Source organism: Patella vulgata, chromosome 5 (genome assembly GCF_932274485.2).
Source record: "Patella vulgata chromosome 5, xgPatVulg1.2, whole genome shotgun sequence".
In the NCBI taxonomy this organism is placed as follows: Eukaryota; Metazoa; Mollusca; class Gastropoda; family Patellidae; genus Patella; species Patella vulgata.
Window position 1 is genome coordinate 28447038 of NC_065883.2, and position 19434 is coordinate 28466471.

Below are 19434 nucleotides of genomic sequence, written 5' to 3' on the forward strand. Positions count from 1 at the left end.
TTATCCAGTTTTTGCAGGACTATTGCTAAGGGACTGAAAGAAATTAAGCAAACTTAAATAATTATATAAATATGTACAACGGTTTACTAACATTTACTAAATTCCATAATCAAGAACATAAGCAAGAAATTCAGTTGATGGCGTAGGCGTAGTGATTCGTTAGAGAATATTGTAAATAAAGACTTGGTCACGTGCAGAAATTACCAGATCATAATCAGGGAAACCAAACTAAACGTCAAACGTGATCATGTGTCTTAGAATTATTGTCTGCTTAAGTCTTCTGGCTGTGACTGCCTATAGTTTTAATGACAACAATTTTGTAGAATTCTTCGAACAGAAACCAAATGATGAGGGTAAACATTGGGCTCTTCTGGTTGCAGGGTCATCTGGTTTTTACAACTACAGACATCAGGTACGGTATTTACGCGAATTTCAACCATTGGATCTATATTAGTTCTTTTATTTAATATTCGATAAATTAGATCCAGTGATCCACGGTTACTTACAACCCGTGCACATTCATATTTTTATGATTCTAATCTATCCAAATGGTGGAAATAAGTTGTAAATGTTTTTAAATCTCAAGATACATGTAGCATTACATGTAGCATTTCTTAAAATTTGGGGCACTCCTCCCCCTATGGCCACTTTGACTTAGTACTATTAGTAGTGACTATGGGAGCAGCTTCGTTTCATCCGAAAACTGTTTCGCAACTTTCACCCAAATTTACATGGGTTGTTTCATCCCTCTGAAATAGAACTGTTTCATACCACAAATTAATTGAAAGATCATGTATAAAATTTTAATATTTTCTTATCAAAAACATATTTATCCATATCATATAATAATAGTAGGTGAGAGAGGCGCACAGTATGCCTGATAATGACTCACATGATTGACACCACAACTTGATTGATGGGCAGGGCTCTATAAAAGTTGAGTGTGCCTGCGCACACACTTGAAAATGTGCCTGCAGGGTCATACTGAAACACAGGGATGTAGCCATGATTTGGTGAGTGGTGTATAAATATATCTGGCGAGCGAAGCGAGTCCCAAAATTTTTTGGGAGGGGGGCGTGGTCTTTTATGAAAATTAAACCCTTCTTGGTGTATTTTCAGAGCATCTGCTGCCTTTTGTATTTGGTTCAGTGCAAATCAAATTTCCATTTATATATTCAAATTTTACCAAATTCACTTAATTTTCATCAATGATACAGGGATCTAAAAACTTTTTGACACCACCCGACCAAGCATAAAATTGTCCCACCCCACTCTGTTTCTCTGGATAGTTGAGGACCTTTCGGTATTTGTTGTTTTGTTGGATTTTTTTTTCAAATATTACTTTATTACTTTGAGATTAAAAATTAAAACGATTCTTAAAACGGTGTTAAAACAGGTAGATATTGATAATTAAAACACGTTGTATTATTTGACTTGTTTGTAAAGTTGTTGTACGTGTCTCACGAATATTATTATTATTACGGTGGAATGAGAATCAGGTCAGGCAGAAACTGAGAAAGCTCTCATCGTCCTCCTAGTCCTACTCTCGGGCCGTAGCAAATCCACGGTCAACACAGGTAAGAAATAAAATAAGAAACATCATGAAAATTTGCAGGCACGTGTTGGACAATTACCGTAAATTGGTCTGGGTGACCTATTTACGGCAAATAAACAAATATAAAGACCGTAGAATAATTGTAAAATGAATATACCTGGGCCTACACATCTTCTAAGTATAAATAATCAAAATACCAATACATCTTTCTTTAAACTAATTTGGGATGATAGGGTCTACTACGGCACACAAAAATAAATTATGCCGTGACAGACATGGTTTGCGTACATCGGCTTTTACCATGGCTTTGCCGTTTAATTGCCGTGGTAAATTTTGAGCGCCGAGTTTGTGTACAGAGAAGGACGAAGGGGTTTAAATACGACTGGGCGACTTTCTTCGATTTTTTCTTTGTGCTGGGCGGCAAAAAATAGTGCCGGGCGCAGGCGCCGCCGGGGTGGCTACATCTTTAAAAATGTGCCTGCAAATTTTTTTTTTAAAGCAATTGTGCCTGCGCACACCTTGCACATGTGGGCGGAAATATCAATGCCTGTTGATGGGGCGCCCAAAACGGCTTGATCTGTGGGGTGCCTTATCCCGGAGGGGCACCCATAATGACATGATTAGTGGGGCACCTTATAATGACAATATATGATTGTCGGGCCACACATAATGCATTATGCGGAGTAAGATTGGTTTGGCCCCCAAAACGGCATGATTGATGGGGTGCCTCATCCCTTAGGATCGCCTATAGTGCGGTGGGTGGCCTATAATGCTGAGATTGGTGGGTTGCCCACAACGAGATCATGGGCGCTCATAATATAATTGTTAGGACGCCCATAATGCAGAGTGAGATTGTTAAGCGCACACGAATGAATTGGGTGTCCAAAACGGCGTGATAATTTTCAAAATTCAAACAAACTTTTCGGCTTTCTCATAAATTATTATAGGTACGTTAAAGTCGTATTCCTTACTTCAACCTTTTATAATGTTCATATCAAAATATAATACACCAATGTCGCAAATTCAGTCTCAACATTGAAATCTTCCGTCATTTTCAGGTGCAAACCCTGTTTTCCAACATTTTTCTGGCAGGAGAGCACCCTGGACTCTTCTCCGAAGGGATACGTGTCCACGGTACTGTTCATTGTTGACCTTCAAGTGTAGGTACATCGGCGTCCCCAGAAGCCTTGGAACCCCCCCCCCCCAACAATTTTGGGCTAGCTACAGGCCTGTAGTGGGTTGTAATCATAAATATTGTAGATTGGTCAATTTTTAGGAATCTCCCATTGATTAATTAGTGCATGTTCCTATCCCTTCCTATATAACGGTAGCTGCAATATGAAAATACTACTCATCCCCCACCTCTCGTGTATATTTTGGAATACTTAACAACTTTTTTTCACCATGATTCTTCGTTGTTTGCCAAAAGAATTATTTCTTGCCACAGCTGGCTGATACACATTTATAGTAATTCAACACTATTTTCAAGTAGAATTTTGCGATTAAAAACATACACAAAATACGTTTGAACTGATCAGCCATTACGAGACTTGAACATGCACAGACTGCATGTTTATTTAATTGCTAAATTCTACTTGAAACTATTGTTGGATTATTATAAATCTGTGTCAGATATGGTGAGGAAAACTTTCTTTTGAGAAAAATAAAGAATCACAGTGAAAAATAGAAGGTAAGGGTTCCAAAATAGCCTGAGAACAGGGGTGATGAATAGTGGAATTTTACCATATTTTGATGGCATTATTGTGTTTGAAAAATTGGGATTTTGGAAACACAGTGGTAGCAGACATATAATGTATTTCTTGTCATGTGATATTGATTCTTAAAGATAAGATCACATGATTTGAAGTATTGTTCAAAAGTGGGTTAAACCTGTGATCGTACATATATAAATTTTTTCAGGTCATCTGACACATTGAATAGAATGTACAGTGCAGTCTATCATGTGATAGTTCTAAAAAAACCCAAACTGTTTACTTTTATTACCTTGTACATGTAAATGGCCTAAGATGAAAACACTCCAAGCATGACCAGGTCTTTGCTAAGAATGTTTTAAATTTTATAGCATAAAGAAGTATAAAAATAGAATGAAATTAAAATAAGCTTACCAGTAGCCCTACTTATTAATATTTTGTATTATTTATTGCTTAATCCTAATAATAGATAAAAAAAGAGGGAATAACTGTCTTTATTTACCAGATAAGCACCCACATTTCATCTATTTTCTTTTTCAATTCTCTTTTATTATATTCCAAATTTTCTTTTTTACCATACTCATGATAAACTCATACCTGGTTTTTATACGCCCACATGGAAATGTGGTCATATATTAAAGTGGCCTTTGTCTGTGAACACTCTATAGACCACATTTATCATCCGATCTTTTTAAAGTGTATATGTTGTTAACATTAGTGAGATGAAAGAGCCTATTGAATTTGCTCTTCTTCATTAGCCCAGTTGGAGTAGAACAGTAGGATGTTAAACACCATTTCATTTCTATTGAATTTGAGCAATTTCTATTTTTTACTTCTAGAGTTATGGCCCTTGTTTCACTTTGTAGTCAACGCTTAGATTGGTGAAACAAAGAAGCCTATCTATTGAATTTCAACAAATTCTGTTAATTAGTTTTTGTGTTATGGACGTTGTTTGACTGTGTAGAACCATGTGACTGCTCAATCACAAAACTCGTTATCCGATCTGTATGAAATTGATATGGATTATTTAATCAGCAGATCGAAGAATCCTATTGAATTTCAACAAATTCTGTTAATTGGTTTTTGCGTTATGGACGTTGTTTCACTGTGTAGAACCATGTGACCGCTCAATCACAAAACTCGTTATCCGATCTTTATGAAATTGATATGGATTATTTAATCAACAGGTCAAAGAATCCTATTGAATTTCAACAAATTCTGTTAATCAATTTAAGAGTTATGACCTTTGTTTCACTTTGTAGAGCCTAGTGAACCGTTAACCACAAGATATCATGGACAATCTGTATTAAGTGTCTTGTAAATGCTCTCATTACCTACAAAACAATAAACTGTGGTAACACTTGTTGGCTGCTAGGACTATTTTGCTGCTGTGGGTGTATGTTTTATTGTTTGGCAACCTATCTTTACTAATGAAATAATGCCAACAATATTGATGTTTGAAAAGCATATAAACTAATATTTGACATGATTTAGCTCAGTAGAATTTTTGTGACAAATATTCTGTAAAAATCTAATTTGATGTGTTTTGTTAATATCCAAAAATGTAGACAAATGTGACAATTATTTATTTTAGTTCCATTAAATAGTCAGAATATTTGTAAATCTGATCTGAGAAGTTTTATCATTTGCTTGTTTATGATGCAACAGTCAGTGAAAATTCATTTGCTGGGCGTATTCATCACAGATTATTTGATTATGTTAAGGAGAAACCCTAGTCATTGTCTTATGATGATAATAATGATTTGATAACTAATTGTAAATAGTGGTGCTATCACCTCCTTGAGCTGATAAACTGACATTATCTCACTCTGTATGTAAGAGAAGTATAAATTTCGGCATATGTAAATATCTTTATCAGTGGAGTAATTATAGGCTTGATACATGCTATTACTAGTATTACATTCTATAGCTTCATTAGTATTATATTACCATTGATAAGTTCTAAGTCCACATATCACATTTCTGCCAAGAAAGCTTTAAAAGAAAAAAAAAAACAACATTATAAACTATGTCCCAGGATTTAATATTAAAAATGGAAGTGCATTTGAAATATATGATTATGAAATTTTATAAACCCCACAGGATTTTTTGTTATAATTATTATTGTAGAAAAAACTTAGGAAGTCAGTCCTGTAGCACATTCATAAGATTTATGTCCCAGTCTTTAAAAGTAAAAATGGGAGTGCATTCAAGAATTTTATAAACACTCAAAAGGTTTAATAAATTAGAATGTAAGCAGAGGGATAACTCTGTGATTTATAATTTAAGGAGTTCCCCTTTGGGATACAATGAACAGTCCAACCAAGTTTTTATACGCCCACATAGAAATGTGGTTGTATATTGTTGTCGCCTCTGTCCATCGTCCACATTTTTTTGTGAACACTCTACAGGCTACATTTATCATCTAATTGTTTTGAAATTGATGTATGTTGTTTACTTTAGTGAGATGAAGAAGCCTGTTTAATTTCAATAATATCCGTTTATTACTTCTGGAATTGTGGCCCTTGTTTCACTTTATTGCACCTTCATTATAATCAGATCTGTATGAAATTTATGTACATCCTTTAAATTAGTGAAATGAAGAAGCCCTTTGAATTTCATCAATTTCCGTTAATTACTACTAGAATTATGGACCTTGTTTCACTTTGTCGAACCCTGTGAACACTCTAACAGCAAAATTTATCATGTATGATATTTATATGCATTATTTAGATTAGTGAAATATAGAAGTCTATTGAATTTCAGTAATTTCTGTTAATTAGGTCAAGAGTTATGGCCATTGTTTCGCTTTGTTGAACCCTGTGAATGCTCTAACGACAAAAGTTATCACCCGTTCTCTATGAAATTTATATGAATTATTTAAATTAGTGAAGCCTTTTCAAGGTTCGCAAAATCCTTGAAACTCATTGAAAATCCAGGAAAAATGAAAATGTGATTTCCAGTACTGGGAAATCCTGGAAAAACAAGATTACTCCTTGAAACTCATTCTGGATTCGCTATATATTTTAAAATATAAAACTGAACGTAGTCAGCACATGTTTCTTCAAAAGTTGAAGAGTTCATGGACGTAAATGTTCTTCAAGCGTAAAAAATCTGGTAAATAGCTCCTGGAAAACTCTTGGAATTTTAAGTGTTCTGAGTTGTGCACACCCTGCTATTGAATTTCAGCAATTTCCATTGATTACGTCTAGAGTTCTGACCCTTGTTTCATTTTATTGAACCTTGTGAACACTCGAATGACGTATGAAATTCTTACGCATTATATAAATTAGTAAAACAAAGAAGCCTATTGAATCTCAGAAATTTCCAATAATTACTTCGAGAGTTATTGCCTTATTTTAACTTTCAGCAATTTCCAAGAATTACTTCTCATGCTATGGGCCTTGTTTTACTTTGTTAAACAATGTGAATGCTCGAACGACAAGTCATCATCCAATATCTATGAAATTTATATGCATTATTTAGATTAGTAAAACAAATAATGCTGTTGAATTTCTACAATTTTTGTAAATTACTTCCAGAGTTAAGGCTCTTTTTTCAGTTTGTAACACCTTGTGAACCCTCAAAGGATGAAAATTATAATCTGACCTGTATGAAATTGTCTTGTAAATGCCCCCCATTGCCTATAAAAGATTAAATTGCAACAACCCTTGTTGACAACGTATCTGTTAAACTTCCATTGGGAATTTTTTCTCCTGTATTACTGTAGAGTGTTCATAAGACATTATGGATTGGCAATGGACACAGGTGACAACATTATTGATTAAATGTATATCATGTGTTATGGGTTGGTTTACTTTCAGGCTGATGTGTGCCACGCCTACCAAATTGTAAAGAAACATGGAATACCTGATGAAAGAATTATAGTTATGATGGTTGATGATATTGCTAACAATAAAGAGTAAGTGAAATATGCTATCATAATAAATTTATTTAATTAAAGATACATTGTTCCAAAAGTATTTATTGGGTGGTTATTTATGATAAAAGTATGACAAATTTGGTATATGAAAAGTATAGACCCAATCTTCCTAGAAAAATACTGGATTACCCAAAAAACACCCATGGGGCAAGCACAAAAATGTCAGGGTATCACTGGCGGAAAAAGTAGTTTACAGAAAATAATTAAGTATTTACTTAGGCCTCAATATGGATAATAACTGGACAGTAAATAACGAAAAATACATTCTGAAAGATGGCCCCTCCCTCAATGAATTGAGCTGACAGACATGGTGTCTTAACAACAGTTTATTTATAGTTTGTGGTATCTCCGGACAAATACAAAGCTTTGAGAGGGGGAGAGAAATGGGGTTTAGCGTCCACTCGACACAAACTAGGTTATTTCGGTACTAACATATGGTTCAATTTTATTTCATTAATTCGCTTGCGGGTAGGGATCTTTAGCAGTGGGAGGAAACCGGAGGACGCAGAGAAAACCCATGAGGTTAGACAGACGACCCTACTCATTGTCACGTACAAGCGGGGAATTGAAACAAAGCCAGTTGACTCAATGACAGACCTTATGTTACAGTGCGCACACGCTAACCATTTGGCCATCCAACCCCCTGTTTTAAGAGGGATTTGAAGCAAATTTTTGATAGATTAACTAGTCCAAATTTTAATATACATGTATCATCAAATAACACAGTTTGTACACAGGAAAGTATCTTTAAGGATAATGTCTTAAAATGATAGAATCTTGTTAAGAAATAACAATTTTGATTTCTGAGTGCGGATTTGTTTTATGGAGTGAGAATCTGTCTTTCATTCCAATATTTACGACCATAGATAAAGCCAATGTTGGAATATAATCAATCTTGCTTATGCCAGAATCTGATTAAAACACAGATCCTATTTTGATTTGTTTTTCATACAAGTAGTTCAAAATTTCGTTTTTACTTTACTACATCAGGATCTGAAAGAGTTGTTATTTAACTTGCGTTCTGGATGATGTGAGGGATTAGACAATGAAACGGTCTGTTATGGCGAGTTTTTGGCGTGAGGTACACAGAACTGTGATTAACCCACTAGAAACATCAAAGCTGATTGGTGGTTAATCAAATGTCTGATATTATAGGGTCAAAAGCCTCTCGTATGACCTCTGACGCGACCTTACGCTAAAACCGATCAGATCTTCATGTAATAGAGCCCATCGAAAGTATAGATCTGTTTTTTAATCAGATTGCTTATGCCAGGGCTTTCTAAGTCAAATGGGATTCAGACATGGATGCTATTTCGAAATTTTGCTGGTCGGACATTGTTGGTTGGGTTTAATAGAGGCCAGAATTAGGTCAACAGAAGTCATTTGTCAGCTTCGGGAAATAGCATTGATAAGCTTCCATTACTTTTAACTACAAAATTTGTTATGTTATGAAGCATATTGTGTTCATACAAAACATAAGTGCATGGAGAGAATGAACTATCCCAAACTTTGCCCAGTAGTCAGAATTGTAAGTATGATATACCAAGAGTGTACTAAAAACGTAAATATTTGCAAAGATCTCTTCAGAAACAGAAAACATTATCAACATGTTATTATTTCAGGAACAAAGATAAAGGTGTTATTATTAATCAACCTAATGGACCAAATGTTTATCCAGGAGTACTGAAAGATTATACCGGAGAGGTAAGATTCATTATATAGATAGTTTTTATATATAAATTGGTGAGATAATAAGCTTCACTTACTGTATTCATTGTCTTTTAATCATAAGAATAACATCTTAGAAACTTGTCTATCTATGGTTGCTCTTTGACTTTTGAGTCAACTGAATAACTTGAGAGGAAGAGCTTTGCAAGATCTGTTTCTATGAGTTGATCACTTTTGGTTTTCAGATTTTAGCTTTAGTTATAGAATTATAATTCAGTATTGATAAGAAATGAATTTGTTTTTGATTGTTCATGCTTTGTTAATTTTTTTTAGAATGTAAATCCAAAAATGTTTTTAGAAGTTTTACAAGGAAACGCTGAGGCTGTTCGGGCCATGAATGGAAGTGGTAAAGTTATTCAAAGGTAAAAAAAAGTATTTTTCAGATAAAAATAAGTTTTTGGGGGTTCCTGTTTAAAAGGACAGATTATTAGAGATTTGATGCCATTGCCTTGAACATGTGTCAAGAAAATTTGGTTGGTGTATGCACAATTACTTTCAGACTTAGTTATAATCTAATAATTACTTTCAGAGTTATGGCCCTTGATTGGGATGAAAGATGTCCATTGATTTTCAACAGTTATTTTCAGAGTTATATGTAATTCTTTTAAGAACTCACTTTAGAAAATCTTCTATACAATAAATACTTCAAGGATTGTTACCTTATTTATAATCTGAAAATTACTTTCCGAGTTATGGCTCTTGATGATTGGGATAAAAAATGTCCATTGATTTTCACCAAATTACAATTACTTTCAGAGTTACGTACAGTTCTTAATCACTTTTAAAAATCTTGTATACAATAATTACTTCAAGGATTGTTGCCTTACATAACTTTTTAGTGTTTTGTACATGCTCAAGTTATCTATGGATATTTGGATGATTTATATATGTGTGCATGTCTCATTGTCCGGCAACCTATTTGTTTGGTTTTTTAGAGATTAAATCTCATTTAAAGAGTATGCTTTTGCATGGTGTGCATAATATGCTCATAAACATCGTTAAAAGATACACAAATTTTTGTAGTGATGATCTAATTTACAAGAATAATAAATCTCAGGTTGTATCTAAAGGTCGTATGAATAATTAAAATAAATTTAATTTATTTTCTGTCTGGGTTAAATATTTTTTATATGACCAGAAATAAATCTTTTAACCAACTTGTATTCCATATAAATGTGTCATTTGTGGTCTAAGGGGAGATAACAGGTAACAGAAGAGTTATATCCCTTGATATATTTCTTTCTGTAACACAGTTTGCCATTTATAACTATTTATCAAAGTCTGCTCAAGATTCATAGTTATTTGCAAATTATAACTTTGTAATTAAAACCTTAGTACATGTACAGGTGTATGTTATTTTAGTATTAAAAGTCACAGTTTTGTTTCATACAGAAAAGCTGTCCACGAGACAGGGACATTTTAAATTTCCTTCATACTTAAATATTGTTGAATTATAAAGTCTCAAGTCTCTGATATTGAATCATATGATAAATAGAAATATGGGTGCACTTGGTTATAAAAAATAATAATAGGTCAGATACCACGGGACAAGTAGCATGAAAACATGACTTGTCTGAATTTAACTTTGTTGTTGAGTACAGGCGGATTTATTGAGTAATATTATCAGGAGAAACATTCAAGTGATAGAGCATTGATTAAATAAAGATTACATATGATAAATAATGGATTGTTAATTTCTAACTTAGCAAAACAAAGATCATATCTAATATTTATACATGGAATGCCTGAAAAATATAATGCTATGGTATTTCCATTTATAATGACAAAATCTGTTTCAGAAACAGATTTTTGTTGATTTTTATTTATATAAAAATATATACATTTTTTTTATTCCAGTGGACCTAATGATCATGTTTTTGTCAACTTTGTTGATCATGGTGCACCTGGTATCCTCGGATTCCCTAGAACTTTTGTAAGTTTATAAATATATTATTATAGAAACTATAACACATACGTATGGAAGAAAATTGCTGATTTATTTAGGCAATGTTTTGAGGAGTCTATATACATATAATTGCCCTACACATTTGTTACTGTACTTGCTTGAAAACGTCTTCGAAACATTGCCTAAATAAATCAGTAATTGTTGTTCCATAATTATATGTTATAGTTTATTGCTCTATCCAGTTACTAAATGCCTCTAAAAGATTAATATTATTACATGTATCTAAAGATTTCTTTGTTTTCCTTGAAATGTTGACACTAGCTAGCCTTGCTGGACTGAATGCTGTTTTCTGATGGGTTAACAAAAACTTTAATAAACAATGAATTCCTACGTAATAATTTAAAACAAGATAAATAATAGCCATAAATAGGTTTGATAAAAAAAAGGTATGAGTGACAATTGAGACTAGATACATACACTGTAGCTGTGTCTATTTAGATTAAAAGTGGGAAACATTAGAGCTATTAGATTAGCCAATAGATTTAACAAGATGTACTGCTTAGACACAAAACATATTATGCATTGGTACAGCAGTATTGAGTGTAGAATTATCAAACACTGGAAATGGTAAGACTCATAAGGCTCTGTTAATCCCTTATTTACAGTTAAGATGGATTTCTACTTTATAATAGTAATATTATTTTTGGTCTAGTGTGTCACAATTGTTAGGTTTAATTCTCAATTCTTTTTAAAAATTTGATTTTCAGTTACATGCCTCAGAACTGAGCCCTGTTATAAAGAAGATGGCGAGAGACCAGAAATTTGCTAAGGTTAGAAGGTTTTTACTAATTTAATAATTGAAAACAATATGTTTGTTGTCATCCCTGTTAGAACGCGCCCCATGCTAAAGTCATTATCTGATTGATTTGAAATTATTATGAAGCCCTATAATAAATGTTAGCATCAGGAAGAACTAGAATCCAATCAAATTTTAGTTTTTCAGGGTCTTTTAATTTGCCTCCATTACATAAAAAGAATAAATATGTGACAACCCTTGTCGACTTCTCGTCAACTGTCATGGTTTCGATTCCCCGGTTGTATGTGACAAGGAGTAGGGACACCTGTCCAACCTCTTTGTTGTCTCCAGGTCCTACAGTTGCCTCCCACTGCTAAAGACCTATGTGCAAGCAAATTATTGAAATAAAATTGAACCATATATTAGTCCCGAAATGACCTAGTTTGTGTCAAGTTGACATTAAACCCCATCTCTCTCTCTCTCTCTCTCTCTCTCTCTCTCTCTGTTTTATCATAAACATTGCCAAAGCTTTCAATTGTCTCTCGTGGACTGTTCAGATGACTTCACATCATTTTTCCTACCATTTGCAATTGACATGAGTATTTCTTGTGTGCAGTTGTGGAATGGATCCAGAGGGGAAAGGGCCCCATCAGCCCTGACTGGAAAAAATAATTTTACATATTTTATTCAAAATGGCCTTTATCCGAGTAGCAAAGTGATTATGTCACCACGATGGAGGCCCAAGGATACCAGTTGGTCCAGGGGCCCAGAGCTACAAAGTCCGCCTATGCTAGTGTAATAGTGACATATCTAAATATCCAACAAATGTTGACTCAAGAATGGATTTTTTGTCATTTAATAAATGTTTTGTTTCCAGTTGGTGTTCTATATTGAAGCTTGTGAATCTGGATCAATATTTGCTGGTGATCTTTTACCTAAAAATATTAATGGTAGGCAACATCATTTTTTAATGTCAATTTGTGGAGATCAGAGCTCATCCATTCACTGTCATGCATGTGTACTACATAATAAGGGTTATATTAAAATTTGTAGATTGTCAACAAGAGCTTCCCTTGAACAGAAATGAAATGAAATGGTGTTTAACGTTTAACATTCAACTTTGCTGGACCATATAGGTTAATGTAATGAACTGAAATGGGGTTTAACGTCCTACTGTTCAGCTCCTATACTGGGCTAATGAAGACGGCCATACAGTGTGCTATGAGTCCTATTCAATTTTAGCAATTTCCGTTTATTATATCTGCAGTTATGGCCCTTGTTTCACTTTGTTGAACCTTGTGAATTCTCTAACGCCAAAAGTTATCATCCGATATGCATTATTTAAATTAGTAAAACGAAAAAGCCTGTCAAATTTTAACAATTTCTGTAAATTACTTCCAAAGTGAAGGACCTTGTTTCAGTTTGTAGAACCTTGTGAACCCTCAAATGACGAAAATTATAATCTGATCTGTATGAAATTGTCTTGTAAATGCTCCCAATTACCTACAAAAGAATAAATATGCTACAACTCTTGTCGACTGCTCGGGCGATTTAGCTGCGGTGGGCGTATGTTATGTTGCCTGGTAACCTATCTTCCTTGCTGGCACGGGGAACTGTACCGACCAGCTCTGAGGCCAGGGCTCCTCAACTTCCCTTAAAATGAAATGGAATTTAACATCTTACTGTTCCGCTCCGACTTGGCTAATGAAGATGGGTATGCACCATACAGTGTGCTATGAGGGAAATTTTTCTTGGACACCGGCGCTATGGCTTATATCAAATTCCAACTGCCAATAGTACTGGGGCCGGGGCTCCTTAACATCCAACTTTCCGCGAAATGAAATAAAATTTAACGTCTTACTGTTCTGCTCAAACTGGGTTAATGAAGATGGGTATATGCCATACAATGTACTATCGAATTCCAACTGCTAAGGGTACATTGACATGCACACATTGGTGTGCATGGAACCCATGGTTTTCATACCATCTGAAGGACTTTATGTTGTCCCTTGTCAGACTCTCTATCCTGCACCACTGACAAGGGGAAACCACATCGGAAAATCCAGAACATTCTCCGTCAACACCGGGATCGAACAAGGGACCACCAGGTTGTTGAGCCAACGTATTACTGAACCAACATGGCTCCTCAACCTCCCTTGGAGTTTCTCCACTTGTTTCTGAAAAATACTTGACTGATATTTATTAGAATAATGATAACTGATTTGTAATTGTGTTTTGTTTTCAGTTTTTGCGACAACTGCAGCTAATGGCAAGGAATCCTCATATGCTTGTTACTTTGATTCCAGATTAGAAACTTATCTTGGTGATGTTTACTCTGTTATGTGGATGCAAGATTCTGATAAGGTTAATATATAAAAGAAAACATAGCACTGAATAGGCTACTAATCACAAAGTTTATGCTTTATTTTCTTTGAATTTCAAGTAAATAGAAAATTGAAACTTGTATTTTATGAATGCTTAACATGCAAACTTTTGTAGGTTAATTTAAACTTTGAGGTATTTGGTTAAAGGTTGGTACACTGCTGTATATAGCAGTGTTACAGATCACTTTCAAGTTTCTTGAAATTCCACTTTACTGAATTATGTCCCTTTGTTGATTTAACATCAAAACTTTTTTTAAAACTTTGAGATGTTTGATTGAAATTGAGTGAAAATTAAGTTTTACAGAATTTATTTCATCTATATGCATTTGGGTTATATATTTACATGCATTGTTATATTTGTAGGCAGGCTGTTTATTTAAATTATCTTAGTACATTGAAATGTGTTAGATAGTAAAATCTCTAAAAATTAGCTTATTAAATAGTATTACTTATCATATGGTTTCTGAAATATATTGTGTGATAACAAGATATATCTCCCTTGGTATTTTCAGGAAGATTTATCAACCGAAACATTAACTCACCAGTTTGAAATCACCAAAAAAGAAACAAACACTAGCCATGTTCAAGAATTTGGTGATGTGGTAAGTTTTAACATTAGAAAATTTTTTGCACATCCATTTATTATGGTCGGGTATTGTTGTCACCTTTATCTGTCAATCTTGCTTCCCACCCTTTTGATATTTCCCTGTTTATATTCAAATTTATAAAATCTTGTGAAAGTGATACAGGACTGGCTGTGAGATTGCTGCTCAGTGACATAAAAATCCTATTGAATTTAAAAATTCTTTGGATCATATATTTCAAATGCATTTTGCAGAATTTTCTTGTCTTCCATATTTTGACTTTTAAAGCTTGGGAAAACTATACAGAAAAAAACATAGGATTGTTCTAGTGTAGAATGTAAACAAAAATATTGGAATAAATAAGTGCTGAGACACATTTGTTTAATGCCAGTATTATGATAGCAAATATATAAAATGAAATGTTTACTGGGGCTACTTTAATAGATCAATTCCAGTGGTCTGATACCTCAGTTCTATATTTATATTTATGTTTTGTATGTAAAATGATTTTACTTATTTTTGTGTAGACTATTGGTCAAATGACAGTCGCCGAATTCCAGGGTAAACAAATAGCTGCTCCTGTTGATACTGAAAATATACCAAACCCAAATGTGAGTTAATGTAGATTTTAATAACCGCCAAATTTACTTTTTTCTTCTTATTCGTAAAACAGCTTAGTTTTCAATGAAGATCTCAATGTGTTATAAATATACCAATAAATATCAAACATATTAGACCTGTGAAGATCACGGGGAGATAATTTTGGTACATGGACACATTTAATTCCCCCCTTGATCTTCAAACAATCTTCAATGAAGATGTCAATGTGCTATAAATATACCAATAAATACCAAGCAAATTAGACCTGCGAAGATCAAGGGGAGATAATTTTGGTATATGGACACATTTAATCCCCCACCCTTTGATCTTCAAAACAATGTAATTGTAAAGTAATCCCATCAGATCTTTCCAATTATTTCTACTTAATAAACTGATATAACGTATTATTACTTCAAAATATATGGTCTCAAATACCCACATATCTCAGTGAATGTTATATATATACTAAAGAAAATAATTGAATTTGACCACATGAATTATCGCACATCCATCTCTTCATCACTTGAACTATTCAATCTCTCAAAATTAGTAGTGCACTAGCACTGTGGAATAGTAGTAATATTTTTGCTAAATATATACTTATATTGTAAAAGTGATTTAGACAACGCAGTTCCATGATAAAACCATATAAACTTTATTTAACTGTATAGGGCGAGGGGCACCAGACACCGACTGCAAAACTAAAAAGATCATGGCCCAGGATTCTATGCAGATGCTAATTAATATTCATGGCATTTAATATTCATAATCTCACATACTCTGTATATAATTCAGTATCTCTGCATTTCAGTTAGATGCTGTGAAGTCTGAAGATGTCAAATTAGCCATCTTAGAGCATCGTCTACTTGCTGCTAAAACTGATGAGGAGAGGATGTTTATTGAAGATGAATTAGACCTTCTTGTCATGGTTTGTGATTCATCTAGTTTTTTTAGCGTTAAAAAGTTTATTTTTTGATTAAATAGAACTAGTCACAAGCTATTGGATAAGAGATTTCTAACTGCCACAATTATTTAATAGACCAAATTGCTGAATTTAAGTTGTGCCGTTGTATAATTTGGTTGATATGTGCTTTTGATTTGAATATAATCTCAATTTAACATTTTGGGAAAAAACTTTGAGATTTCCCTCTTAATTCCAATTTAAAATGCCAATATGAAATAACAAGTTCATAGAATATTTTAAAATTTGTCTTTTTCTTCAGGAGAGAACCAAGACAGTTAACACAATCAAACATATGATCTCATTCGCTGTCAATGATCAGTTATCGGATACACGTAAAATGATGACCTTGAGACGACCATTGACCCAACATGATTGTTATAGAACTGTTATTAATCATCTACTTCGAGTATGTCCTGCTTTGAATCTACCAGAGGTAAATTAATGGTTAACATATTTTTCAGTTATTCTTTATGGGCACCCGGTGGTAGCCCTTCATGGTATCAGATACTTTGTTTAGGCAGACCCTTATTTAATAATTTCTAACAGTTCTAACTATAGTAACCCCCAAATCATCTAAATCTGATGTTTCTGTGATTATTTCTGATCTTATGTTCAGTGGCAGGCATATTATTGCAGCTGCTCCATATGAATGTTGCATTGAAACTGCGGTGGTAAGGGTGTGGGGAGGAGAATATGCAACTGTTAAAATTTGTGATTGTTCAGTTAGATGAAATAACCTGTTTTATCATAAACATTGCCAAGACTTTCAATTGTAATAAAAACATAAAATTTGCCTTAGAAAATTGGATTTTAATTAACACTTGATTTTTTTATAGGTTCACATTTAGTATGAAAAATATACATTCTCATTACCTCATTATTTTCAAATTCACAAGAATTAGATCATTCTAGTACATAATTATTATTTTATATTTCAGAATGATTATGCTATGAGACATTTTTACACTTTTGTTAATCTGTGTGAGGAACCAGTAGCTACTGATGTCATCATTAGTGCCATGGATAAAGTTGCCGTGGATACACAATTTTGTTAAATTTGATGAAGATTCCAAAATTAACTGGATTAATGGTTGACGGTATAACCCATAAAATATAATATTTAACATGTGCACATGTATAGATCTAGTTATTAACTTAGGCACCAAGACATCTGTTTCTGAAAACAAAGGTTGTAAGAGGGTGTCTGTCTGACATATTCAGGAAGATTATCTAGAAAAGACTATTGTCTGTTGTTATAGTAACACCCACATCATTGTGGGGACCAGTTATTTTCGCAGCTAGATACTGTTTTACTGTTAGAACTTTTTCAGTAGCCCCAGATGTCTTCGTGATCTTGACTAATAATATAATCACTCAACACCAACCGGTCTTCCATTTTAGTTAATTGTGGAATCTTTTCTATGAATGTTTGTAAAATGATTAATGCTGTGATAGTTTATGATTTTTATATAACAATAATATATTCATTTTTATTTGTGTATCTTTGAGGTTTTTTTTTTTTAGTGATTGCCCCTATTGTGTTAATCTTGCTCAGTTTAATTAAAATCTAATGAATATTTTTTGTGTATACTGGTAGTTATTTGCTAAAACCTATTGTTTTGAGGTTTAAAGTTATGTAATGCATATCAATAGGATACTGTCTGCTGGTATCGTATATCTTGAATTTCTTAAGATTACAATGTTCTAATTTGGCAAAGTAAAATATAGGTCCAAGGTATTCCAAAGGTTTTTTTTTTTCACCTGATTATTCTGATGCATTGCTGAGTGGGATTTACAAATTATTACATAATATTTGAAACTTTTGCCCTTGTTACCGTATATATTCAAATATATACTTGCTTGAATATGGTCCATGTTTTTAACGAATATCATTATGTCATGTATTATGCATTGATATTCCATCATATAAAGGAGCTCCACATTGTACATCAATTTCTTATATGTATAGATATAATTATTTGTATATGTAGGTATTTCCTATATTATTAAGTATTAGCTCCACATTATCTATTTATTTGCTAATAAGTGCTACTATTTCTTTTTTTTTAATATGAATATTTTAGAAATACTGCTGCAAAGATATATTAATATTTCTAATTATTACCAGTAGATGTATTTGAATTGTATTTTAAATGTTTGTTGTTTTATACTTTTTCATTCCATATTTGCTGATGTAGATGCATTTCCTTTTTTGTTATTGGAATTGATTAAATTTATGTCAAACTTTTATTAAGTGTATTTTGTGCCATATATGATAATACCGGTATATAAATCAATTGTGCCTTAATAAACGTATCAGAATTTTACTTTTTCGTGCAGTTATCCATTTTCAATGTTCAAATATGCATTGTACTTTATATTATGGAACCTAAATAAAGTGTTTGTTTGTAGTGATCTAAGCAGGGGCAGATCCAAGAATTTTTGCCGGAGGATGTGTGCCAGACTCTTGTTAAGGAAATTTAACAGTTGAAAATGCATGATGCTATCATCGTCTCTAAATTATGTAGGCATACATACACATTGAGCTTTTTAAAGTGAGCAATCCAACACCCTGTTTGATGTCAGTAATGAATTAATAGGATCACATTGTGATTCGATTTTATTGATGCAAAGCATTAATTGTGATATCACACGTTTATATCATTATTTTGTGCTTTGGATGCCAATCCCATCCCACCATCTGATGATAAAGGATAAAGCACACAACCCTTACACTTTTCTCATAAAGTGTTGTTTTACAATTTTTTTTTATGTGGCGGAGTATCATTGGTTTTGGACCCCCAATCTGGATCTGCCCCTGCTAAGTATTTAGAATCCTGTATGAAATATATTCATGAAAAAGAAAAATTTAATTTGCATAATGTTTAAATGAATTTTCATATCAAATAAAAGTTGATTTTTTTTAATTAATAATTATTTGTTACAATCTTTACATTTGATTGACGGGTACCTTATGGACTTGATATTTTCTTTCATCAGTTGTGATTTCTAATAAAAGCCTTCCTAAAGTTAACTATCCCAATTGTGCATTTCCTGAACATTTATAGGTCTGCAGAGGATGCCGAATTTTACCAAATTTTAAATTCATCTTATCTTTGTAAATACTAACTGCAGTTCAAGATTATTTTAACTGAAATTAATTTAATTTTATAAAATCAACTTTCACAGTATTGTGTAGTTTGCAAAGGATTCAAAATCTCTCAAATAAGGATCAGTTGCTGAGACTTGCTAAAGATTTTAG

General features: G+C 33.1%; 1 protein-coding gene across 1 annotated transcript; it reads left to right on the plus strand.

The window, feature by feature from the left end:
- The first annotated feature begins 170 nt into the window (after positions 1-170).
- LOC126822721 (legumain) lies at positions 171-19095 on the plus strand. The gene is made up of 13 exons (XM_050551739.2): positions 171-412; positions 7092-7189; positions 8833-8914; positions 9212-9300; positions 10796-10871; positions 11612-11674; positions 12518-12590; positions 13886-14004; positions 14537-14626; positions 15136-15219; positions 16020-16136; positions 16432-16605; positions 17111-19095. The coding sequence occupies exons 1-13, from the start codon at positions 248-250 to the stop codon at positions 17225-17227; spliced, it is 1347 nt and encodes a 448-aa protein (XP_050407696.1). The 5' UTR covers positions 171-247; the 3' UTR covers positions 17228-19095.
- Positions 19096-19434: the final 339 nt, after the last annotated feature.